General features: G+C 41.8%; 2 protein-coding genes across 2 annotated transcripts in view; one reads left to right on the top strand and one right to left on the bottom strand.

The window, feature by feature from the left end:
- The window catches only part of irak4 (interleukin-1 receptor-associated kinase 4), a 30,044-nt gene extending 12,828 nt beyond the window's left edge, over positions 1-17,216 (top strand). The window contains exons 4-12 of the mRNA XM_078567993.1: positions 1,494-1,718; positions 4,076-4,239; positions 10,718-10,791; positions 10,880-10,994; positions 11,121-11,230; positions 13,313-13,496; positions 15,066-15,128; positions 15,474-15,632; positions 15,729-17,216. Of these exons, the coding sequence (XP_078424119.1) occupies positions 1,494-1,718; positions 4,076-4,239; positions 10,718-10,791; positions 10,880-10,994; positions 11,121-11,230; positions 13,313-13,496; positions 15,066-15,128; positions 15,474-15,632; positions 15,729-15,770 (1,136 nt within the window). The 3' untranslated portion in view covers positions 15,771-17,216. The remainder of the gene's footprint in view (positions 1-1,493; positions 1,719-4,075; positions 4,240-10,717; positions 10,792-10,879; positions 10,995-11,120; positions 11,231-13,312; positions 13,497-15,065; positions 15,129-15,473; positions 15,633-15,728) is intronic.
- A 6,871-nt stretch (positions 17,217-24,087) lies between these two features.
- LOC144696361 (twinfilin-1-like) overlaps positions 24,088-25,014 on the bottom strand; it is a 42,528-nt gene continuing 41,601 nt past the window's right edge. Inside the window, exon 9 of the mRNA XM_078567575.1 lies at positions 24,088-24,778. Coding sequence (XP_078423701.1) covers positions 24,611-24,778 — 168 coding nt within the window. The 3' untranslated portion in view covers positions 24,088-24,610. The remainder of the gene's footprint in view (positions 24,779-25,014) is intronic.

The raw sequence follows: 25,014 nt of genomic DNA, 5'->3' as shown, positions 1-25,014 counted from the left end.
AAATTTTCAGTTCTTAAGATAAAAGCAAAATACTGTGGATGCTGGAAATCTGAAACAAAAACAAAAATTGCTGGAAAACTCAGCAGGTCTGACAGAATCTGCGGAGAGAAAGACAGAGCCAACGTCTCAAATCTGCATGACTGCTCCCCAGAAGCAGGGGAGGAGTCATGCAGATTCGAGGCGTTGGCTCTGTCTTTCTCTCTGTAGATGCTGTCAGACCTGCTGAGTTTTTCCAGCAATTTTTGTTTTTGCTTTCAGTTCTTACTGCATTAAACCCGATAGACCCAAATTCAACATTAATAGTTGCCCTCTTGCTCTCCTGACCTGTTAACAACCTACTCAGGGAGCTTAATGGGTTTCTAATTAGAGGTGAACCGGTTTCACATTCACCCCCTCCCACCCATTGAAAATCATGGTGTGTCGCGGAGGTTTTAGGGTTTGGAGACGCCCTCAAGGAACACAAATTTTAGATCGTGTGTAAACCCAATTCTGACCCTGCCGGCAATTACAAATCCAGCTCATATACTTGAACCATTATGCAAGGAAAAACATGGAGCTGGAGTTTTGCGCAGGCTTCTGGACCTGATGTCTGATCCAAATGGAGGCCCTGAACCTGTACTTGCTGACAATTCACCCACTGGCGAAAATGTCCTGGATGCAGCCTCCTAATTAGCCACCTTCACATTTGCCGTCCTATTAGGGATGGCAGGCAGGTTTTCGATGCTGTCGGCCCCATCATAGGGCCGGCAGCTCTGGAACCTTGGCAGCCTCATCAGCAAAGGCGGATGCTACTGAAGCATCGTGGGGGCACCCTCGCTGGCCTGCACAGAACTGAGTAAATAAACAGGATCTAGGCCAGTATTTATATCAGGATGGAGAGAAACCACTTCATTGGATCAGGCTTGGTCATGTTGTGGTCTTTCATACCCGTAGCTTCATCATTGAGACCTTGAGCTTCTGACTCCAAAGAATTTGCTGCCTCTATTGAGCTGGCATCCTGTACACGTGGCGGGGTGCCGTTCTGCTAGCAGGAAGACGCTGGCGAGGCTGCAAAATCTCCCCAGTTTGGTGCCTTACTCATCTTAATTGGCTGTCCTCTGTGGTGTGGGCAGCTGATCTGCTTCCCCACCTGCCCAGAGAAACCTCCCTGGTGGCAGGGTTTTATTCCCTCCTTCACCCCACCTCCTCCCTTCGCCTCCAACCTCATTTCCATGGGGCAAGAAGTTCTGCCCGGGGTTTCCTACTGATGACATCAAATGCCATCTCCTTTGTAGTGTTAGTTATAGAAGTGCAACCAGCTTGGAAATTTTATTCCCCAACTTGTTATAATCTATGTTCATGATGCATTTTTATTGGAATAATTATTTGTTGCTGTTTTACTCTGTCTGTATATCACTGTTTCTAAAGAGGAGGGCTGTTTATTTAATAGCAGATGACCTAAAGATTGTATGCCATGCTTTGTGTTGACTGTGATTTGTAATTTAACTTCACAGATAAAGTACCATTGGCTATACCATCTTGCTCATTAGCTGAAAAAATTGACATCTCTATTTGTGACTCTGCATATAAGCCGATGCTACAGGTCTCCAATAATGAAACTGCCTGTCACTATCCAGACAGCAGCACTGAGAAAGAGACTGCCTTACTAGTGAACAGTTCAACTCCACTGGTGAACAGTTCAACTCCACCATGTCCATCTTATGATTGCTCAGAAACTAGTAAGTTAATTAAAGCAATTTTTGCAGTATTGTGCATGGTATATGAATAATGTCACTAAAGATTCCAAAGTCAAGTTTAGTTGCCCTGCCAAAGAATTTGCAGATTGTAATGGAATACCGAATGCAGTGAATTGGTAAAATTATTCAATTCAGTCCCATTAATCTCCTGAACTAAAATGTCAATCAGCTTAAATCTTTATCAGTAGGGAATCCGTCTGTTCAATCCATGAACAATCATTTTGATACAATGGGCAGGATATTGAGGTCGGCAAGCAGGGGGCGGGGCCCGTTCGCCGACACATAAGCTACCACGGGATGACGTCGGGCGGAATTCCCAACGTCGCACCGTGTCATTTCAATCTTCAGGTCAGCGGGGGCGCAGCCGAATCAGCTGTCAACGGCCAATTCAGGCCATTTAAAAACTAATTGAACTAGTTAAAGGACCTGCCTGTCCAACCTTAAGGTTGGTGGGCAGGCCGGGAGCCCTGGCGGGTTTCAGAAAAAGCATGAAACGGGCGGGCGGGATGAGGTTTCATGCAGGTTTTTAAAAATTTAATAAAAGTTTAATTAAAAGTGATGGACATGTCCCAGTTCATGTGACACTGCCACATGAGGTGATATGTCAGGGAAATTTTATTTTTTTTTACATTTAACATTTTAAAATTTGGCGCCGATCCCCCTGAGGCAACACTTAGCCTCAGGGAGATGAGTGCACTCTTTCACACGAAAGAGCACACTCCCGGCTTAGGGAATCCGATCACCCCCCCCCCCCCCCCCCCCCCCGTCCCCAACCTGCACAGGGAGCGCATAACGTTTCCTGGCGGATGTCACGCTGATTGGGCCTTAATTGGCCCGCCCACTTAAAATGGCGGTGCGCCCCCGCTCCTGAGCTTCCCCCCCTCAGTGGGGGGGAAATTCTGCCCAACATTATGTACCACTGACAATTATAAATATCACTGCTGAAATTCTGGCAGCAGCACAATTAAGAATGTAGTGTTTTGCAACAATATTTAATGGCTCCAAACTCATTTGAAAAACTTTGTAAATATTTTTTCAATTTTTCTGTTTATATCTAAATTCACCAATTGTGTATAAGCCGTCATATTCTTTGAGTGCTAAGTTGAATATCAAAATTAATATCACATATTTATAATATACATGAGGTCATAACTTACGAGCTCCAGAGAGTCGTATTGAGGGTGTACCCCAAAGATGTGCTGGGGAATCCCCTTTGGAAGTTCCCAGGTAAAGTTTACATGGCAATTGCCCAGAAGTGCAGACTTCCCCTGGGAAATTGCCCTGCCGTGGAAACCATCTGAAAATGCGATTTAAATCGCACACTTTGGATGGTTCCAACTGGGTTACACCAGTAGCTACCCAGAAAATGTTGTTATAAGAATCAAAACCTCTTCTAACTTCTGGATAATTATTGCACAGACCCAGACCGACCCCCCACAGGACTCAGCCACACCCCAAACCCTCAGGGAACTCCCCCCACCACTTGACTACCCCACCACCTCCCACATGACTCCCACAGCACCCAACTTCCCAGGGGTGTCCCACCACCCCTACCCCCAACTCCCCCACACACACATGGGGACTCCCTCCACCCCCGAGGGACTACACCCACTGACAGGAACTCCCCATCCCACAGGATTCCCCCTACCCCACAAGGACTCTTCTCTCCCCGCCACCGCCCCAACCCTTCTCAACCACTGCCAGGCCTGACTGTCACCCACTTCTCCCGCCCTCCTCCATAACCAGACCTGCCCCCTTCCCCCTGACCTAAGCCCCCTTCAACCATTCCCCCTGACCCCTGAGGCCCAACCCTCCCACCCCGCCCAAGGCCCGACCCCCTCTCCCTGAGTCCTGACCTCCACCCCCCCCCCCCAGCCAAAACCAAAGCCCCCACTTAGCTCAGACACCTTTGTCCCTGGCCTGTCGAAGACATTTAAACTCAGCTGGAACTTTAAACTTACCTGGTTTACAGCACCTGGTGTCGTACAAAAGAGGGCATGGTCTCCTTTCCTTCAACAGAGCTGCTCTTCGATGCTAGGCCCTGGGACGCACTGCTCTACCCGATCTAACCTGGCCTGAATTGGAAGGTTGGGCGAGGCAGGATGGAAAAAAATTAAGGTAAAAAAACTAGGAGCAGCGTGGCAATCTCTCTCTGATTGCCACTCAGAGGAGGTTCAGACCCATGAAGTCTAATATCTTTTGCAAACTTAAAATGTGGTGAAATGAAGATAAAACCAAGGTTCAGAAAAAAGGGATTGTATTAAATTAGATTTTTTTTTTAATGGTAATGTTCTATCATTTTGGTACGTTACTAACATTTTTTGAAATTTGTCTTTCAGATTGTCTTCACAATTTCAGCTATTATGAGTTGATGCAGAGGACTGGTAACTTTGATGACCGTCCAGTAGAGGGCGGTGGCAGTAAGATTGGTGAGGGAGGGTTTGGAGTTGTCTACAGAGGCTACATAAATAGCAGAATGGTGGCTGTGAAAAAATTGACAGCAGTGAGTATTAATTTAACTGCATGCACCTTTTATTTTCTGTTGCACATTTTAAAATGTTATAGTATTATGCTCAAGGTGCAGGTTGGTTAGGCTAATGGCTAATCATTAATTCAAGAAGAATAATTTGTTAATTACGCAAGAAATCTGTACAATACAATTAGGCCTGTCTCTCAACAGGACCATTATGTCCAATTCTGGGCACCACACTTTATAAAGAACTTGAAGGCATAGGAGACTGTTCAGAAAAGATTTACAAGAATGGTTCCCAGAATGAGATACTTCAGTTACATGGATAGATTGGAGAGGCTAGAGGTTATTCTCCTTGGAGAGGAGAAGGTTGAGATTAGATTTGATAAAGTTGTTCAAAATCATGAGGGGTCTGTACAGAATAGATAGGGAAACAGTGTTCCAATTGGTGGAAGGGTCAAGAACCAATGAAACCAATTTATGGTGATTGGAAGAAGAAACAGAAGTAACATGAGGAAAGCTTTTTTTCCCACAGTGAGTGATTGGGTTCTGGAATGCACTGCCTCTGGAGGCAGATTCAATTTTGGCTTTCAAAAGGGAATTGGATAATTATCTGAAGAGAAAAAATGTGCAAGGCTTTGGAGAAAAGGTTAGGGACGAGGACTAGCCGAGTTGCTCTTACAGAGAACCAGCATGGACACAACAGGCTGAATAGCCTCCTCCTGCACTGTAGCTATTCTATGGGCAGAGTTTTCTGAATGAGCGTCCCGACATCATCACGCACTCCCGCGATATTTTGGTCAGCAGGTGCACGTGGGAGTCGCCCACTATTAATTAAGAAGCCAGTTAAGGTCCTTAATTGACAGTCATTTAACGTTGCCTGTGCAGTTTTTTTTTTGCTCATCACACAGGTGAAATAGGCAGCCCACAATTTGCAAAATCTCATCCACGGGTGGGATAAAATGGGTCAGCAGCTTTTCCAGTGTGAGTAGTGAGGTGTTTTGGAGATAGTTTGCTGATGGTGGTTTCTCGGTACTAGGCAGCTTCATCTCCGATTGGGTCTTCATTTTTATCATTTACATGCGTCATTTCAGGATTCATTGCTGTCTCCAAGGTCCCCTGAGATTTCGGACCATGTGGACCCTTCCAGATATCAGACAGCCTTCCCTTACCCTAATGGGGATTGTGGTCTCCGCTGGAGGCACCTCCTCTGAGGTGGAAGAGAGGGGTGGAAGGAAGAGGAGGCCAGGTGTCCCGATGCACCTTTCAGGGGAGGGACCTGTGGGAGGAGAGGCGCAGGCACAAGGGGCGCAGGGCCAGCAGGCCCAAGGTGGAAGGGGCCGCAGAAGACACCACTATCCTGCTGCCAGGGTTTACAGGCGGCGATGCAGCTACCTCAATATGTCCGAGGTGCAATGCCGAAGGAGGCTCCGCCTCTCAAGGGAGACAGTGACTTGACTGTGTGGGTGGACAACCCTTGCCAATGGCTCTGAAGGTCACAATGGTCCTCAACTTCTATGCCAACAGCTCTTTCCAGGGGTCAGTGGGGGATCTGTGTGGAGTCTCCCAATCAGCTGTCCACAGTTGCGTCAAGCTGGTGACAGAAGATCTGTTCAGGCAGTTATTGATTTTCCTTCATTTCTGTACAGACGAGTCTAGCCAGGCTGAGCGAATCAGAGACTTTGTAGTGATTGCTGGGTTCTCCCGCATACAGGATGTCATCAACTGTGGCCATCAGGGCACCAGCAGGTCAGCTGGGTGCCTTCGTTAACAGGAAAGGATACCACTCCATGAACGTGCAGATAGTGAGTGACCACAAGATGCAGATTCTGCAAGTCTGTGCAAGCTGGCAACTCCCATGACGCCTGAGACACTCCCAGGTGCCGAGGCTGTTCAGTGCTCCAGCCCGACTGGATGGATGGCTGCTGGGTGACAAAGGCTATCCCTTGAAAAGGTGGCTCATGACGGCTCTCTGCTACCCAAGAACAGAGGCCGAGCAGCAGTACAACAGGAGCCTCCACAAGGGCGGTGGTGAAGAGAACCACAGGTTTTCTCAAGATGTGCTTCTGATGCCTGGACCATTTAGGGGGAGCACTGCAATACCCCCCAGAGCGAGTGTCACTGATAATGGTTGCATGTTGCACTCTCCACAATCTGGCACTGGCAAGGGGGGACCCACTGGAGGAAGAGGATCTTGTCACAGCTCCAAAGGTGGGGAGGCTGTGATGATGAATCCAGTAGTGAGTCAGAAGAGGAGCATGGTTAGGAGAGCGCTGAGGGCGTGGATCCAGACCTCGGTAACCTCCAGGTAGACAGGGACGCCTCAATTCAATACTTCTTCAGCTAGGCTGCCAAATAAGCACCATCACCTCGTGCCAGGGCTGCCACCACTGTCCTGGATCTCAGAAATAACCCTTTCCCTTTGGCTCCAAGATACACTCAATGCCTGTGCAATAAAGTTTCGAGCCACCCACATCCGGCATTAAACACTGGTGTACCCTGCACCTACAAAATAAATGAAGCATACTCAGGCCAATAACACAAGCAAATGTAATATAATGTTGGCACTCTCAGATTATGAACAGAACAATGTCAGGTGTCAATGGTCACACCATTTAATATAAAAAAGAAGAAAAGATGGGAGAACAAAAGATCACCCATGACCAGTTCCTCTTGTGTTTAAGGTGCTTTAAACTTACATTTACGGGTGCTACGCCTAGGTGCTCCCCCCTCACTGACACAGGCATTGGAGACAGCCTGCTGACTCTGCTTCCTTGTTGGCCTTGATGACCTTGGCAGTTGTCCTCTGGCCAGTGGAGCCTGTGCTGGCCCCGCCTAGGAGGGAGTGACCAGTGTCACAGCTGGCATCTCCCCAGTCACCTTGGCCCGCCAGCATGAAATCGTGAGTGGCGGTGCATTTCGTGGCCGCTCCCACTTGCCCTCGCTTGCCCCCACCAAGCCCACCCGACAAGGGCAAAATTCTGCCCAATGATTCTGATTATTCATTGATGCCATCTTGTCTCAATTGGCGACATTCCTACCTCTGAATCAAAGCCATGAATTCAAATCCCACTCTATAATCTACAAAAATTAAGTCAGCACCTGAATGTGGCACTGAGGGAGTGTCGCATTGTCAGACATACCATCTTTTGGATGAAACAACTTCAAAATTAGAGCTGGGCCATTTAGGAGTGAAATCAGGAAGCACTTTTTCACACATAGGGAAGTGGAGATGTAGAATCCTCTTTCCCCCAAAAGGCCATTGTTGCAATCAAGTGATATTTTCAAGACAGAGATGGACATTTTTTTAAAAAATTGATAAGTGCATCAGATCAGCTGTGAAATAATTGAATGGCAGAACAGGGTCGAGGGGCTGAATGACCTTAATCTGTGCAAAGAGGCATAGGAAGTTTTCCATAGTTGCCAACTGGTCGTGTTTCACTAGGGCAAGTAGTGTTTCTGAGCTCTGTTCGATTCACTCTCTGCAGTACTGCATTTATTTTGGAGCATATTAAATCATCCCATAAAACATTACAAGTCTCTGTTCTATACTTGTGATTTTTCAGCACACGTGCAAAAAGAAGATGCCTTGTATTATGGGGTGTATTCATTGGTCCCTGTTCCTCTCTCTTCCACCCTCCCCCCGTGAGTGGGAGTTGGACATATTGGAAGTTGTACCAATTTTTAGTATGTTGTCGCCCTTTGACGTGAACTTTAAGATTCTAAGAATAGGGAATTGAGTGGGAAGTGCAGTGGTACGGCAAGATGTAATTTAGCTAACTCTGTGGATTACTAGACTATAATATTGCTTCCTTTTCATCCTTCTTTTCAGAATTCTTTTTTTATATATATTTAATTACTTGGTCATAATGTGCAGAATATAGAATTTGCAGTACCAATTTTAAATTGTTTTTAGGCTTAGTTTGTCTGTTGAAATGTAGTGCTACTAAACCACATGGAACGACAGTATCTGAATTCAGGTCACCTCTGCTTTACCTTCTGTTGCAATATTTGTAAACAACAATGACAAGGATTTATATTGTGCCTTTAACGTAGTAAAATACCAAATCACGTCACAACATTCAACACCAGCCACTAATATTAAGAGAGCTGACAAGAAGTTTGGTCAAAGAGGTCGGTTTAAGCATTTTTGAGGAGTTGAGAGAGAGGTCGAGAGGCAGAGAAGTTTGGGGGGAATTACAAAGTTTGGGGCCCAGACAGCTGAATATTTGGCTGCCAATGGTGGAGTGATGAAAATGCAACCTTCTTTCCCTCCTTTCAACATTGCTGGCAGATGTGGGGCATTTGGGAGAGGAGTGCTTGTGTGCTCCACCACAGGATCATCAAAATTAAAATTAGTGCAGTCAAGGAGATGGAGGCAAGTTAGTAATTTTTGCACATAGTTTATTGATTAAGTGGCACATGAGGGGTAATAGCTTTAATATCTCATACTTTGTACCCAGGCAGCTACAGTATTTTATACTGGATTCATGTCATTGAATTACAGCAGTTAACCATTGTGTAACAAAAAGGAAGCCTTACAAAAAGACTGACAAGTCCACTTTAGATGGATGGTCGCAGTCCATTTCAAAGGACAACAAAAGCAAATTAATGATCTTCTGCCTTTATTTCTAACACAAAATAATAGTGATGCTATGTCCCTTTGATGTTTAGGTTAATTAAAATGCTGGCATTATTACTAAAATGTATTAAATCCTAATGGATAGATTGTGTTAAAACTAAAAGTGAAAGCTTTATTTTAAAGATGTAGGCCCTTTGCCTAAGTAAAATTTTCTTGCATCTTAAAGTATTTTTGAAAAAAATCTCAATTTCCAGGGGTTGGGGGGAATCATGCCTCCAGACCTCCCTGATACATAAACCATAAAGCTCATCTCTCTCCTTCATAAATTTCTAAATCCACAAAAGACCAGGGTTCTTCCATTTCTAATAGGACCGAGAAAGGAAAGAAGGCTGACTAATTGACTTACTTCCATTGATATAACACCTTTCACAGCCTCAGGTTGAGTACTTCTGAAGTGTAGGCATGTTGTGATGTGTAACATGCGGCAGCCAATTTGTGCACACCAAGGCCCCACAAACAGCACTGTGATAATGACCAGATAATCTGTTTGAGTGATGTTGATTGAAAGATAAATATTGGTCAGAACACTGGAGATAACTCAGAGATAAAAACAAAAAACTGCGGATGCTGGAAATCCAAAACAAAAACAGAATTACCTGGAAAAACTCAGCAGGTCTGGCAGCATCGGCGGAGAAGAATAAAGTTGATGTTTCGAGTCCTTATGACCCTTCAACAGAACTGAGTTAAATTAGGAGAGGGGTGAAATTATTTCTGGAGATAACTCTCCTGCTCTTCTTCAAAATAGTGCCACTGGATCTTTTACATCCACTTGAGGGGGCAGACAGGGCCTCAGTTTAACATCTCAACTGAAAGGCATAGAAGTAACAACACTGACTTTTTTCATGCATTATACCACTTTCAGAGTTTGCTTGTATGAATTGGGTATAGATAGTTGCTGAGTGGCCCTTATATATTAGCCAGTAAGTTACAGCTGCAATCTAAATGTAGTTTCATCTTTAGTCAGTAAGCTTTTATCTAATTTTGTTTTCTTCTCATTTATGTTTCTCAATTTGGGATTAGTCATTGTTATTTGCATGGTGCCCCTTTACACAAAGGCTTTACCAGTTACTTGAAGGAAGAAGAGGACAAAATGGAATGCACGGGTGTAAGAAAAGTCAACTTACTTCAGAGAAGGAAGTGTCCTTCCCATCAATTCCCTTCTAACTGCATCTGTCGGTGTCAGCCTTGATTTAGCAGTAGCACTCTTACCTCCTGGTCAGAAGATGGCGGGTTCAAGTCCCGCTTCCAGCACTTGAGCACATAAGCTAGGCTGGGACTGCATTGTAGTACTGAGGGAGCACTGCATTGTTAGAAGTGCATCTTTTGGATCAGCGATTTAATAGAGGTCCCAGCCTGCCGTCTCAGATGGATGTAAATGATTCCAAGGCACTATTTCAAAGAAGAGCAGGGAGTTCTCACTGGTTCCCTGGCCATTATTTATCCCTCAACCAATGCCAGTAAAATTATCAAATAACACAGGTGTAACTGAGTTAAGCTGCTCATTGTAAAGGAAAGTTTACTTTTCACTGACATAGTGAATATAATCTGTCTTAATGAAATACAAAAATAACCTTTTCAGTGCCTCATCCGTCACTACTTCTGCTCGCTTTCTTATTTATAAGTTTCTGTAAAGCCTCTGAAATATTGGAGATCTTTCATTGTAAAGGTTGTTGTCTTAAGTAACCAACCTCTATTTAGTTAACTATAGTGACTTGCTGAAATCTTTGATATTATACTGTGTACATGTTTATTTTGCTTAAACATTTAGTATGTGGTATTTCTGAAAATCAGTGCTCAACAGAGATGGCATGTATAATTCAATTACTGGTTATAAAACAGCATTTTAATTAGTTTATTTTTTGTACATAGGCACTCGATCAGCGTAATGTCAGTATGGGAGAGCTGAAACTTCAGTTCAGTCAAGAAATTAAAACTTTGGCAAAGTATGTAGCTTTTAGAAAAAGTTTATACCAGTCAGTCTGGAAGTATACTGTTTAATCTAATGATAACCACCTTGTGATATGTTTATAGACTTCAACATGAAAACCTGGTTGAGTTACTTGGTTTTTCCAATGATGGGGAACACCCCTGCCTGGTATATGCCTACATGCCTAATGGGTCATTACTAGACAGATTAGCATGCCTGGTAGGTACAACTGTGCTCTGTAACAGTAAAAATATTGTTATCTTTATTTTCAAGAGCTTTTCTTAAATAGAACACTCTATGATATACAATTCAGCAATAAATTGGCTAATTTTGAAACTTCTTCAGGATAACACAGCTCCACTTTCTTGGAATGCAAGATGCAGTATTGCTCAGGGTACAGCAAATGGATTAAAATACTTGCATGAAAATAATCATATCCATCGTGATGTTAAAAGGTAAAGAATACCTTGAATGTTTCTATTGTTTCCTTGCACTTCATATTTTGTACTCAGGATATGTAATGTCATTCATGTAATTGTGTTTTAAAAAGACTAGTCAAACAACTTAAGAAACTATTGGTGATTAGAACCTTTCCATCATAATGGACTCATTCACTGGTCTAGTTGAAGCTCCATTAAAGGTTTTGGAAAGAAAAGCCATTTTAACCAGTATTTAAGTATTAACAAATTAATAACATCCCACTTCACCATTTGCAATTATTTCTGTCCCACTGTAACATTGCAGAGGAAAAAGTTGTTTAACTATTCATAGAAATTGGTTTGACATATATAGCAATTTTAAACAAAATGAGGATTGGGAGAAACAACTATAATTTATTACGGCCAGAATATTGCCGTTGGCATGTGGGGCAGGCCCGTCACGCTGACGTGCAAAATGATGCGCGCTGATGTTGGGTATGGGTCCCGACATCATCGCGTGTCGTTTGGATATTTTGCTCGGCGAGCGTGCACCAGAGGCAGCTGCGCGCCCACTGAATTGTCAAAGGCCTGTTAAGGTCATTAGAAAAAGTAATTTAGATAATTAACAGCGCTGCCCGTCCAACCTTCGCGTTTTTCAGGAAACCTCATCCACAGGTGGGATGAGGTTTCCCGAAGGTTTAATAAAATCAATAAATGAATTTTGCTAAATTGACAAATATGTCCCAACTAATGTGACACTGTCACATGAGGGGACATGTCTAAATAATCTTTCTCTTTCTTTATTAAAAAATTTCAATATGTACTTAATCTCCGAGGCAGCTCTGTGCCTTAGGGAGATTGCTGCGCTCTTTCGCACTCATGCGCGAAAGAGCGCAGGCCCCGACTCTCCCTCCTCCCACTGCCCATTCAGGTAGCACTGAGTGCTATGGAACGCGTTTTATGCTGGGCGGGCCTTAACTGGCCGGCCCACATAAAATGGCGGCGTGCAGCCGATCACAGGTGGCAAACGGCCCCACACACTATCTATAGTAGGGGAGTAAGCGTGGCTGGAAGGATTTTTTCATATAAAGCTTGAGAATGCTTTGGCATCTGTGGAGGTGTCCATCTCCCATAGGAGATGGATGCAAGAAGGGGAAAAAATTGAAGAAGATGAATGGTAAGAAATGTTTTGCTGGTTTCCACACATTTGTAATGAAGCTTTTTGTGGCTGCTTTTCCCTGTCTTTATTGTTAACTCTGTTTCTCACTCCACAGACCTGCTGTGTTTTTCCAGCATTTTCTGCTCTTATTTCAGATTTCCAGCATCCGCAGTATTTTGCTTTTTATCTTAGTATATAAACTGCATTGAATACCCTTGGGCCTAAATGCCAATTATCCTACTCTACTGCCTAATAATGGAAGAATGGGACTTTCTGTTTGCCCAAGAAGAAATTCCCTGACCTCATTAAATCTCCTTCAATTTGCATCTATTGCAGTACTGGTACAATTCGGGAAAGGGATGCAAAATGAAATGCTAAACAGCCACTTGTGGGTAAATAGCAGGTCTGATCAAAGACTTCAGTCCAAACTTGAAATTTGCCCATTTATAAGAAGGTTAATTTCATTAGAGCCAAGTATGCAGTTCCTGAGTATTTCAGCTCATGTAAGTGACCTAGAACACACTTGTAGGCTTCACTTCTGCTGATAGTAGAACTGTACACCTGCCTCTTGCTTCCCATTGGGAGCACTGGAGGTGGGAATTCTGACAAGTGATGCCATTTCACTGATCCTGTCTTCTTTAACAGTTCAACAGCATGCTGCCCCAGGACATACAGGAAATTCCACCATAAGTTTCAGCAGGGAGATAACCTGTTGCCATTTCCATAGCCAAAGGACTTTGCTCACTCCAGATGTGCCCTTACATGCTGAATACAGGAATTTTCAGGGTCTAAGTTCCCATTCTGTATTTCTTTCTGAGGCAAAGTATTTAAGAATATACAAAGAGCAGAAAAACAAAAGAAATTTATATAGCATGTGTAATTGCCAAGACATTGAAACCTGTCTTTCTTGCATAAATTTAGTTCCTCAAAGATTTTTTGCTGGTCATTTTGTCTTTCAGTGCAAATATCTTGTTGGATGCTACATTTGTTCCTAAAATTTCAGACTTCGGACTTACTCGAGCATCATCACATTTAACACAAACAATGTTAACTGAGAAAATTGTGGGCACAACTGCATACATGGCTCCAGAGGCAATGCGTGGGGAAATTACATCAAAGTCAGATGTTTTTAGCTTTGGCATAGTAAGTACTTGTGGTTATTCTCCTGAGACCTGAATGAGTAAAGTTTTCTCCAGTTAGCAAAATGTTGAAGCATATGTCTCAGAAAACTTAAGTTAATAATAAACCTCATACTTATATGAATGGATTTTCCCATGTTCTATGCCAAAAAACGGCATATCCTTGATTTTCCTGAGGGTCATTGGCAGGCTTCTGCTTCCTTGGCCAGAAGCCCAACACAAATTCCTGATGAACTTCAACCCAGAAAACTGGGCTGGAGCAGAGACTGGGGACAGAAGACCTGTCCAAACATGTCTGGACAGAGTCAGGAAAATCCACACATTGTCTGAATATTATTAATTTAAATTATTCACTGAACATTTGATTATTGGCATTAAGCAAAGATGGAGTTTAAGAGCCACGTTCAAGTTTCAGAAAAAGGAAACAACTAAACTAGCTGATCATGGTGCATTATCCCTCCTTGTCCTCTCTGCAGTTAACTAAATTTCCCAAAACATTCACTTCCAATGCCTTTCATCTTTTGTTCAGCTGCATTGGACTACCTTCGCTTGTTTTCACCCATACCTATCTGATCATACCCTGTACAATTCAAGCCTTTGCTTCTTTTCCCAGCACTGCGCTGTTATTTTCTGAGTCTTCAAAATTCAATCCTTGGCCTCCTCCATTTCCTTATCTACTGCTGCCCCTTGGCAACATTATCCACATTCATGGTGTCAGGTCTCATGTACACTAATGACATGCAAGCTGTCAATCTCAATCTTGTCAAGACTGTTTGCCATCCAGTCTTGGATGATCTGCAGTTTCTTCCAGTTAAACATTAGGAAGTCTGAAGTGACTACGTTCAGGCATTTTACGAGCTCTGTACTCTTGCCACTGAGCTTGACTATGGTCTTATGCTGAACCAGATTATTCACAACCTTGCTGTCATATTAGACCTTGAGCTGATATTCTGACCCCATCAAAATTACCACTATTTCTGCTACTGCTCCTGTTTTCACTCTCCTGCTCCTAAAACCCTCAGCCACACTTTATGTCCAGACTCCACTACTTCAATGCTCCCCTGACCTTCACCTCACCTTCAGGGATCACGACTTCAGATTGTGGCAGTTAGGCAGTAGGAACCCCCTCCATTAGCCCTTTCAAGTCTCCTCACTTGCTTTAAGATCCTCTCTAAAACCAAACCCTTTGACCAAATGTTTAGCCTCCACTCCTCTTTTTGCCTCGACTTCCAATTAGTTGATTACTGCACTTAGAAAAACATATCAAGGCATTTCAGTATTGCCAGTGGCCTCCTGGGGGTCAGGGGGATGGTGGCGGGGTGCAGGAGCAACCTGTGCCTGGTCAAGGGACCAGCATCGGGAAAAGGCCCGACACTGGGCACTTAAGTGTCTGAAGGACCCCTTCCATGGAACTGACAGGGTTCCTTGCAGAATTTCTGACTGACGGGCGAGACCCGCCAACCCCTCACAGCCTGATAGAAACCATCAGTATCGCCGGCTGTTGTAGTTTTTAAATATTCAGGATAACTTGTGAAAAATATGACTCACTGTGCCTTTCTGCTTGTGCATACAGGTCTTACTAGAAATAATATCAGGACTTCCACCAGTTGATGAACATCGTGATCCCCAATTATTGGTAATGCAACATTCTTGTATTTCCATTTATAGGAATGAAGGGGCACCAATGCAGCTTAATAGAATTGATGTCTAGGTGGGGAAAATTAAAAAGTTCCATCCCCCGCCCTCCCTTTTATTCCTCCCTCTACATGGTAAAAAATCAAATTCCGATGCAATCGAGTATAGAGCAGCAGCATACTTGCAGAAATGAGTTAATTTAAGGATTTAAATACATTAACCTAATGATAACCTATAACCAACACTTATAAGTATCAAATTTCATTTGCATAGTGAAGAGGTTGACAGAATTTTGTAAAAGAATTAGAAATGAGATCTGATTTACACTTTATCTTTAATCCTAAAGCTTGATATCAAAGAAGAAATTGATGATGAAGAAATGTCTGTTGAAGATTATATTGACAAAAAGATGGAGGATTGGGACTCTGTGGCAATTGAGAAAATGTATTTAACTGCAAGTCAGTGTTTAAATGAAAAGAAGAATAAGAGACCAGATATTACAATGGTTTGTGGCTTTGATATATCTATGCAGGTTGCAGTTGTACAAATGTTTTAAATATTTACGCTACTTTTAATGCAATATTTTTAATGCTGTTTGCAGGTATATGATTCATTACAAGAGATTTCTTCAGTTGTTTCGTAATGAGATGAAGCTTGGACCCTCTAAAACTGCTTGCAACAAACGTGTTATTCAGCGCGCAGTACAAACTTTGCACCTTGTTAGCTACAGTATTCTGGAGTAAACGTGTGTGTGTGTTTATTTGTTTGTAGGTCCACATATTCTTTGTATCATATCTTAAGAACAATTCAGGCATGCATCCTGACATTATCGCGATGTTTCGTTAATGGGTGCACGCCGGAGTCTGCTGCGCGCCTGCCCGCCAATAACTGATAGGCCTATTAAGGCCATTAACGAATTAATTAAAGTTTACGCTGCCCATCCAACCTTACAGTTGGCGGGCAGGCGAAAAGGCCAAGCGGCCTTTACGTTTTTTTGGAAACCTCATCCATGAGCAGGATGAGGTTTCCTAAAGCTTTTACAACTTAAATAAAAAGTTTATATGAAAAATAAAAACATGTCCCATCTAATGTGACACAGTCACATGAGAGGACATGTTTCATTAAATTTTTAATGTGTGTAAAAAAATTTTAAAAACCGCTACAGTCTTCCTGAGGCACGGAGCTGCCTCGGAGATTGAAGTCCTCTTTTGCGCACATACACGAAAGAGTGCTGGCCCCGACTCTCCCTTCTCCCCCCGTCTGCACAGGCAGCGCTGAGCGCTACCGCTCGCTTATTACGCTAGGCGGGCCTTAATTGGCCCGCCCGTGTAAAACGGCGGCACGAAGCCGATCGCGGGTGGCGGTCAGCTTCACGACCGCTCCCGCTGAGCCCGCCCGACGCAGGAAAAATTCAGGCCTATACTGTGATTATACTTCCTCACTGAACTGCTAAGAAGTGAAAACAAAATTAACAATCACTGTGATCTTTACACATGATAAACTTATCCATTACACAAATTAATTTTATTTAGTATTCCTTTGGGACCACTACAAAAATTTTAAAACTTGTGAATTTAAACAGTACTTTGGTGGCTTACTATACAACTTTCAGATTCCTAGTGCTGGAAAATAACAGACTGATTGGTCAGTTCTTTTCTAATATTAGAAATCTGAGCTCTCCTAGACTTGAGTGGTGCACGCTGGTATTTGCAATTGCCCAACTTCCCAAATCTCCTGAAAGCACTAATTAGTAAGCATAATGTTGTCAGAATTATAGGTATTTTAGCCATGTAGCCATTTTTTGTATGCAAGCCTAGACAGTGATTTAATCTGTACATAAAAATTTATTCATAATTCATTGTAAGCCCAGCTGTAATTTAGAATTTTAAGCTTCCTCTAAAAAGATTGCAACACCAGGAGAATTGAGATGTTGACTAGTGAAATATTTATTTCATTTACATCATGTTGGACATCAGACTACATGTGCCAGATTATTTGCAAAACAAAGTGCAACAGATTTTCAGTTTATAATCCATGATAGTCGTGTATGCATACTTACATTTATTTTGTAATACAAAACTGAGAAATACTGCTAGCCTTGGTTATCAAATTTTCATACATTAGTATTTGTGAAAATTTCTATATGCTTTATAAATCTTAAAGTAAGTCAGTTGCCTCACAAGTAGATTTTATCTTCAACTGTTATAAATTAACATGAATAAAATCGATGGCGCATTAAATAGCTAGATTTTATTGCAAACAAATGAACTAATGTCTAATCAAAATGAAATTTTAACCCTTATCTGCCCTAATCAAATATATATAATTTCTATTTAGTCAGCCACTAAGGATTAACCACAGTTCATGTAAGACTGTCATATTTTCCGACAAGAGAATTTTCATTAAATATGGCATGAGAATACTATAAAACCTATGTGCGAAATCTGTAACCAGCAGGCAACTTATTGGAAAGAAAAGTTTCCTTTCTGATCTTAGCTGGATGCTGCTTCAAAATGGAGAGAAGCACACTGTCTACATTGATGTAAAAGTCAAATTTCTTAGGCCATAAGTCAGAAGGTCGACTTTTACTTGGGTAATGTTTTTGAGGGATTGACATGTGTGCTTGATTTGGGCCCATGAAAGACCGTTGCAATGGAATAAAATAAAAACCAACAATGTTAAAGCATTCAGAGTAATTCCCCCTAACATTTGTTTATTTTATAACATTACAAACATACATTTCATCCAACAAAATGTAAATATATACCATAATGAATTAACTACAAAACTTCACAATGAAACCCTTTGAAATCAGACCGATCACTACCTGAATCACCGAGCAATTTGTCCCAATAGCCTGGTTGTATAACATTATCATTTGGATCTTTCTCATCATCATAATCACCGTTGGTCATACCGGTAACCTCGGTATGATCACTCCACAAGTAATCGTCCTCAGTACCTTTGAGCGCTTTCAATATTCCACATTTTGGTTTTTTGATAATATCGGGATCAAGTTCATTCCATGCATCAATGGCTCATTGGACAATGTTGCTAGAGATGGTACTTGCATATTTCTGCCTTTAGTGAATGCTTTTGCCTTCTGATATCCAATTTTTCCACATCTTTCGGATACTATTAGGAGGAGACTAAGACCTCACCCTGTATATTTTTTATAAAGTAGACATTGATATTTTCATGGCTACTTATAAAATTTTAAAAACTGGGCAAAGACCTGGATGGTGTCAAGCTTTTTGAGTGAGAGTGTTGTGGAGCTGCACTCATCCAGGCAAGAGGAGGGTATATTCCATCTTACTCCTGACTTGTGCCTTGTAGATGGTGGATAGCCTTTGGGAAGTCAGGAGGTGAGTTACTTGCCGCAGGATTCCTAGCCTCTGACCTGCTAGTCCAGTTCAGTTTCTGATTAATGATAACCCCAGGATGTTGATTGTGGGGAATTCAGCAATGGTAATGCCATTGAATGTCAAGGGGTGATGGTTAGATTCTCTTTTGTTGGAGATGGTCATTGCTTGCCATTTTGTCAGCCCAAGCCTGGCCAGATTTTGCTGCATTTGGACATGGACTACTTCAATATCTAAAGAGTCATGAATGATGCTGAATATTGTGCAATCATCAGCAAACATCTCCACTTCTGACCGCATGATGGAAGGAAGGTCATTGAGGAAGCAGCTGAAGATATTTGGGCCACTACCCAGAGGAACCCCGCATTGATGCCCTAAAACTAGATGATTGACCTCCAACAACCACAATCATCTTCCTTCTTGCTAGGTACGACTCCAACTAATGGACAGATTTCTCCCTGATTCAAGTTTTGCTAGGACTCCTTGATGCCACATTTGGTCAAATGCTGCCTTGATGTCAAGGGCAGACACATTCACTCCACCTCTGGAGTTCAGCTCTTTTGTCCATGTTTGAACCAAGGCTGTAATGAGGTCAGCAGCTGAGTGATCCTTGCGGAACCCTAACTGAGCATCAGTGAGCCGATTATTGCTGAGCAAATGCCACTTGAGAGCACTGTTGACGACCCCTTCCATCACTTTACTGATGATTGAGAGTAATTTTCCAGATTGGATTTGTTCTGTTTATTGTGTACAGGACATACCGGCATGTCCATCTAATTAGCAGCATCACAGAAAGGGACTCTTCCAAGATTGAATATCTGGTCCCATTTACACTATTTATACTAAACAGAACTGATTCATCTCTGCATGCCTATTTCATCGTGTTAAGTCAAATCCACTGGAAAAGTGAATTATACAGCATCAGTTTCCAGCCTGCATGAAACACCATTTCGTTCCTCTGTGGTCTCTGCAACGTGAATCTTTTCTCTATCCCTCTTTTACTGTATGAATGTAAAGGGGGCAATGTTGCTACCCGCCCTCCCGCATTTAAGTGTGTGCAATAAACTAACTCTTTGAGCTCATCCTATCTCGGGTTTGCTGTGGGGTTATTAATAGAAATTGGATCACACAAAAACCGAGGGGTTGGGAAATATACCACACTTATAAAAAGGGGGAAGCAAATCAAAAACACCTTTTTGTTTATGGATGGGTGGTGAGAGGAGAAATTAGTGCTGTTTAAATTAAACCCCACCCTCCTGTCTGTAACACTATCCTCGATAGGTTTATCTGTACGCACATACAAAGGCTGAACAACACTCCTCCAGCAATAACTACCACGCCAGTTTTGGTTAATCTCACATCATAGCTTACACCATCGACAAAGTGAGATTTGAAAATGTCCCAGATCAGCAAACTTTTTTCTTTGAGTAGTCCCCCAGTTTCATATTCTATATTTCTTTAATCCATTTCTTGCAACTGCCTTCATCTATTTAGCTTTTCTCATGAACATGCATGACAACACCTTCCTGAAATTTCCCTTTGGGACTAGCTTTACACTTGAATATTACCATCAGCTTTAATTTATGCCATCATACAAGATGGAATGACTGTGAACAGTGTGTATGCATGGCTAGTCTTTACAAGGAAGGTTTTTCACTAATCTCAGTAACAGTTTAGTTTGCTGGCATATCGAAGTTCACCCATGAACATATTTCCAATGCAGGCTGATCAATATGCATTCTTCCCTCAATGTTGAACAACAGAATGGTGGAATTTGATGATTCTATTGTTGAGTTCAGGTGGTAGATGCTGTGAAGTTTTTTGATGGAGTCATATATTTCACTTTTTCATTAATCTTGTGCACCAACTAGCACTGGCCTTGAATTCTGAAATACCATCTTTTTTCACTTCTTCCCCAGCGCCCCCCCGCCCCCCCCCCCCCCCCAAAATTCGCCAAGATCAGACCCGCCACCCTTGACCCCATCCCCCTCACTGGGGTCTGCTAGCCAGGGCCTTACAAAATGCTGAACTTTTCTCTGAGTCTGCGCTCTATGACTTCTTCCTTGGGGACTGGCAATGACCACTATTCAACCTAGGCATTGCTGGGACTACAAAGCAGCTGGCCAACCTCTAGGACTTCTTTCCAGATGGGGTTGGAAGTCCCACTCTAAATCAATTAAGGTTGCTCCCAGCGTGGGGCAGCTGGCTTCTGATTTGGTGGACTTGAGACCGACTTTTCCTTCAGGAGGCAGGAAATATGTCTCCACGTTAAATCCAGCTCCAAGGGTGTTTCTGTTTTGGACTTACTTAGCAAGAATGCACTGAGGCCCATTATTGAGTAGGGAAGTCCACAATTGAGAGGTGCTGGATGCAACTGGGGGGCCCAAGAAGTCTCATACCTCAGGGAATAGCAGGAATATTTTGGAGAATCAAAGTGAATTCATGAGAGCTGTGGTACCTTGGTTTGGTCCTAGGAGGAGTGAAGGAACGCTCAAGATCATCTAAAGTTTAGGGGAACTCTTGGGTGGAAACAAAAAGTAGAACAGGAAGTGGTCTGTTGAGATTTTATAGTTTAGCCTATATGGTATAGGTGTTTACAAAACAAGGTTAGTGTAGTTACTTGCTTTGTTTAACTCTTGTACAATAAAGTTTTTTGTTTGAAATGTGAAATCTCATGTAATTCTTTCAGTTAATAACTGGGAGTTTGAATTTCTTTTTAAAAATTACTGGTCTCCACTGATACAGAGGGAGTATACTACAATTTCTACTAACTATTAACTATAACACTCAAGTCCTGGACAAAAGAACCGAAGAAGATTCTGAGATGTAGAGACACTCCAAATTGGAGATATGGTATATTCTATAACAATTTTCTCAAATTTTGAGAGATACCTTCAAATTATATGTTTCAGTTTTGGCTCCGTCAGGCAGCATTCTCACCTAAGTCAGAAACTTGTAGGTTCAAGTCGCACTCCAGAGACTTGAGCACAAATATTGGCTAATACTCCAGTGCATCGCTGTCTAAGGTGCCCCTTCACGTGGGCATAAGAGCCCATGACACTATTCAAAGCATAGGGCAGGTTCTTCCTGGTGTCCTGCCAATATTTATCCCTCATCCAACATCACCAAAAAAAAATCTGACTATTGTTTATGGGACCTTGCTGTATGCAAATTTCTTGCACTACGATAGTGACAATACTTCAAAAGTACTTCACTGGCTGTAAGTCACTTTGGGACATCTTGAAAAGCCAAACCAGGACCATTTTGGACAAAAGTGCCTGCACTTCGTATTATCTTTCTCTTTTACTGAATTACCCAATGCTTTTTTTAAGCTGGAATGCATTAACTAGGAAGGACTGATTTGACAAGAAACTACCCACCTTGTCACATAATAGCATCCATCATAGATTTAGAAATTAGAATGGTAACATTTTTTACACTATTTGGTAGCAAGACTGCCATACTAGCAGTATGTCAATGTTGCTACTTGATACACAGAAAATATTGGTTAAAAACATCTGGATCAAATTAATGGCAACCTTTCAAATTTGGATCAATGATTAGGTGCAATGTTCTGAATAGAAAAATAAAGGACACCACAATTTATTTGAGATTCAGTATTCTCTTCTGACATTTTAAATCTCTTCATTAAATATTACTGTTGTGATATTTGAATTTTATAAGGCTGAGATATAGAGGAATAATGCATACATTTGTTTAAAAGTCTCACCTAAAGCTCAGGAAAATAAAATTTTGATAGAATTATAGGCTAGAACTTTACATTGTTTCACAACCACTCACCACTACAGGGTCAACAAAACAAAAAAATAGTCATTTGGTAGTACATAACTTGAGTATTGCTGACATTTTCTGTCAAAGCTTTTCGTCTTGCACTCATCAGGACAATTCGCAAGAAAATACCGATGTCAGGGGAAACAACATATTTATACTGTATGAGAAGAAAGCGCTGACTGGTTGGCAAGTGGACTATGATTGGTAGAGGCGTTGCCATGGAGATGGTGACTGGCAGTCAACTGCCAAGCATTGTTTGAAATTTAATCCAGGCAGTTTGACTCCCCTGGGGAGTCCACTTGCCAACTAATCAGCACTCTCTTCTCATAAATAGGTTGTTTCCTCCGACATTGGTATTTATTTTCTTGTGAATTGTCCTGATGAGTGCAAGATGAAAAGCTTCAATAAAAAAATCTATTTTTTCAGCAATACTCAAAACAAAAAATGCATTGCAGAACTTGAAAGATGAATATATATAATACAATGTAACTGATTAAAGCTGAATTGCAAATTTTGACAGTGCCAGATTAGCATGAGGAATTGATTCTTCACAAAAGATTTAATTTGCATCAGGAAGAATTGGTACTCTTGTTATGTAAATGCATAACGTATAACTAATTTGTCATTTCAAACAACTAAAAGCTTATTGATCCCTGTAGTTGAAGTGACTTTTCCAAGTCTCGCTCTTTACTGTTGAGATATGGTTTGAAGTTAATAGCATTCACTTTAGTGCAGACATCAACATCAGTTACAGCAAGGAACCAAACTGGATTACCCTCAACCCCCACCTATGGCACCTCCCCATGCCCACGCAAAAGATGCAACACCTGCCGCTTCACTTCCTCTCTCCTCACCATCCAAGGGCCCAAACACTCCTTTCAAGTGAAGCAGCATTTCACTTGCATTTCCCCTAACTTAGTCTACTGCATTCGTTGCTCCCAATGCGGTCTCCTCTACATTGGAGAGACCAAACGTAAAGTGAGCGACCGTTTTGCAGAACACCTGCGGTCTGTCCGCAAGAAAGACCCAAACCTCCCTGTCGCTTGCCATTTTAACACTCCACCCTGCTCTCTTGCCCACATGTTTGTTCTTGGCTTGCTGCATTGTTCCAGCGAAGCCCAACGCAAACTGGAGGAACAGCACCTCATCTTCCGACTAGGCACTTTACAGCCTTCTGGACTGAATATTGAATTCAACAACTTTAGATCTTGAACTCCCTCCTCCATCCCCACCCCCTTTCCGTTTCTTTCCCCTCCCTTTTGTTTTTTCCAATAATTTATATAGATTTTTCTTTTCCCACCTATTTCCATTATTTTTAAATCTATTCCTTTAATGCCCTGTTAGTCTTTCCACCCCACCCCCATTAGAGCTGTACCTTGAGTGTCCTGCCATCCATTCTTAATTGGCACATTCGTTTAGATAATATCACCACCTTCAACACCTCTTTGTTCCTTTGTCTGTGACATCTTTTGATTGTCTGTGACATCTTTTGATTATCTGCTCCTATCACTGCTTGCTTGTCCATACAACCACCCCTCCACCACCACCCCCCACAACTTCTCTCCCCCCACCCGAAACCAGCTTATAAGCTTATATTTTACCCCTCTCCCAATATTACTCAGTTCTGTTGAAGGATCATGAGGACTCGAAACGTCAACTCTTTTCTTCTCCGCCGATGCTGCCAGACCTGCTGAGTTTTTCCAGGTAATTCTGTTTTTGTTTTGGATTACCATCAACATGTGGACTGATATGAAATGCATGGTTAGAAAGGTGAGTTTCTGTACAATCAGCACCACACAATTAAATGTATAAAATATTTAAGAATTTTATTTAGATCTATTTGGGTTGCATAATTTGACTGCATTAAAGCTCCATTAATCAAGAAAGTTGAAAAACTTGGCACAACTCAACTGAAATCCAGTTTGGTGGTTTGCTCTAAACAAATGCAGATTGCAGAACTAACCAAAACAGAAGAATGCCAAGGACACCAAGAAAGCAGATCAAGTGTCAACTATATAATGCATCAATTCAAAAAGATAACAACTTTTAACCATGAACACAAGAACAGTATCACTGTGGATTAAGACAAGAAGAAAAAGTTTGAATGCTGGAAATCTGAAAAAAGTAAATAGTGAAAATAAAAGTACTACCAACAATAAGTCCAACTGAACACTTACAGACTTAGTAAGCAAAACAAACAGCACAAAAAAAAATTATAACTGGATTTGAATAAAATGACATGGAATGGCATCAATATATAAGACTAGTATTAAATAAAAAGCTTTTTAAAAATGTTCAAAAAAGCAAAACCTTGGAAATTATTGCAATTTTAGTCAGTTTTCTCAGGTTCTGCTGGCCCCCGTATTAATCGTCTTATTCCCCTCTTGCCTGCAGGACCCTTTGGTTTGGCAAAGATCTGTCTGTGTGCGTGCTGCTTTGGATGAACCTCTTCGTACAGGAAGTCAGCAGTCAGCTCATTGCCATCATTAATTTCAATCTGAAGATAGAAAAGTGAACCAATAATCAATATTTTTAATGATGTTACATCCAAACAAATGGCAGGTACAAATAGATAAGAGACACAAGCAAATTGGAGGACGATGGTGGAATTTTCACCAAAGAAAATCAAGACTGCGACTCTATTGGACTTAACAAGTATAATCAGAAATAAACAGAATATTAAGACAATTCAATTATTCAAATTTTACTACTCCAAATGAATATACATCTTCA

This window comes from Cetorhinus maximus, chromosome 22, assembly GCF_964194155.1.
Source record: "Cetorhinus maximus chromosome 22, sCetMax3.hap1.1, whole genome shotgun sequence".
Taxonomy (NCBI): Eukaryota; Metazoa; Chordata; class Chondrichthyes; order Lamniformes; family Cetorhinidae; genus Cetorhinus; species Cetorhinus maximus.
This window is presented reverse-complemented; position numbering and strand designations above follow the sequence as displayed.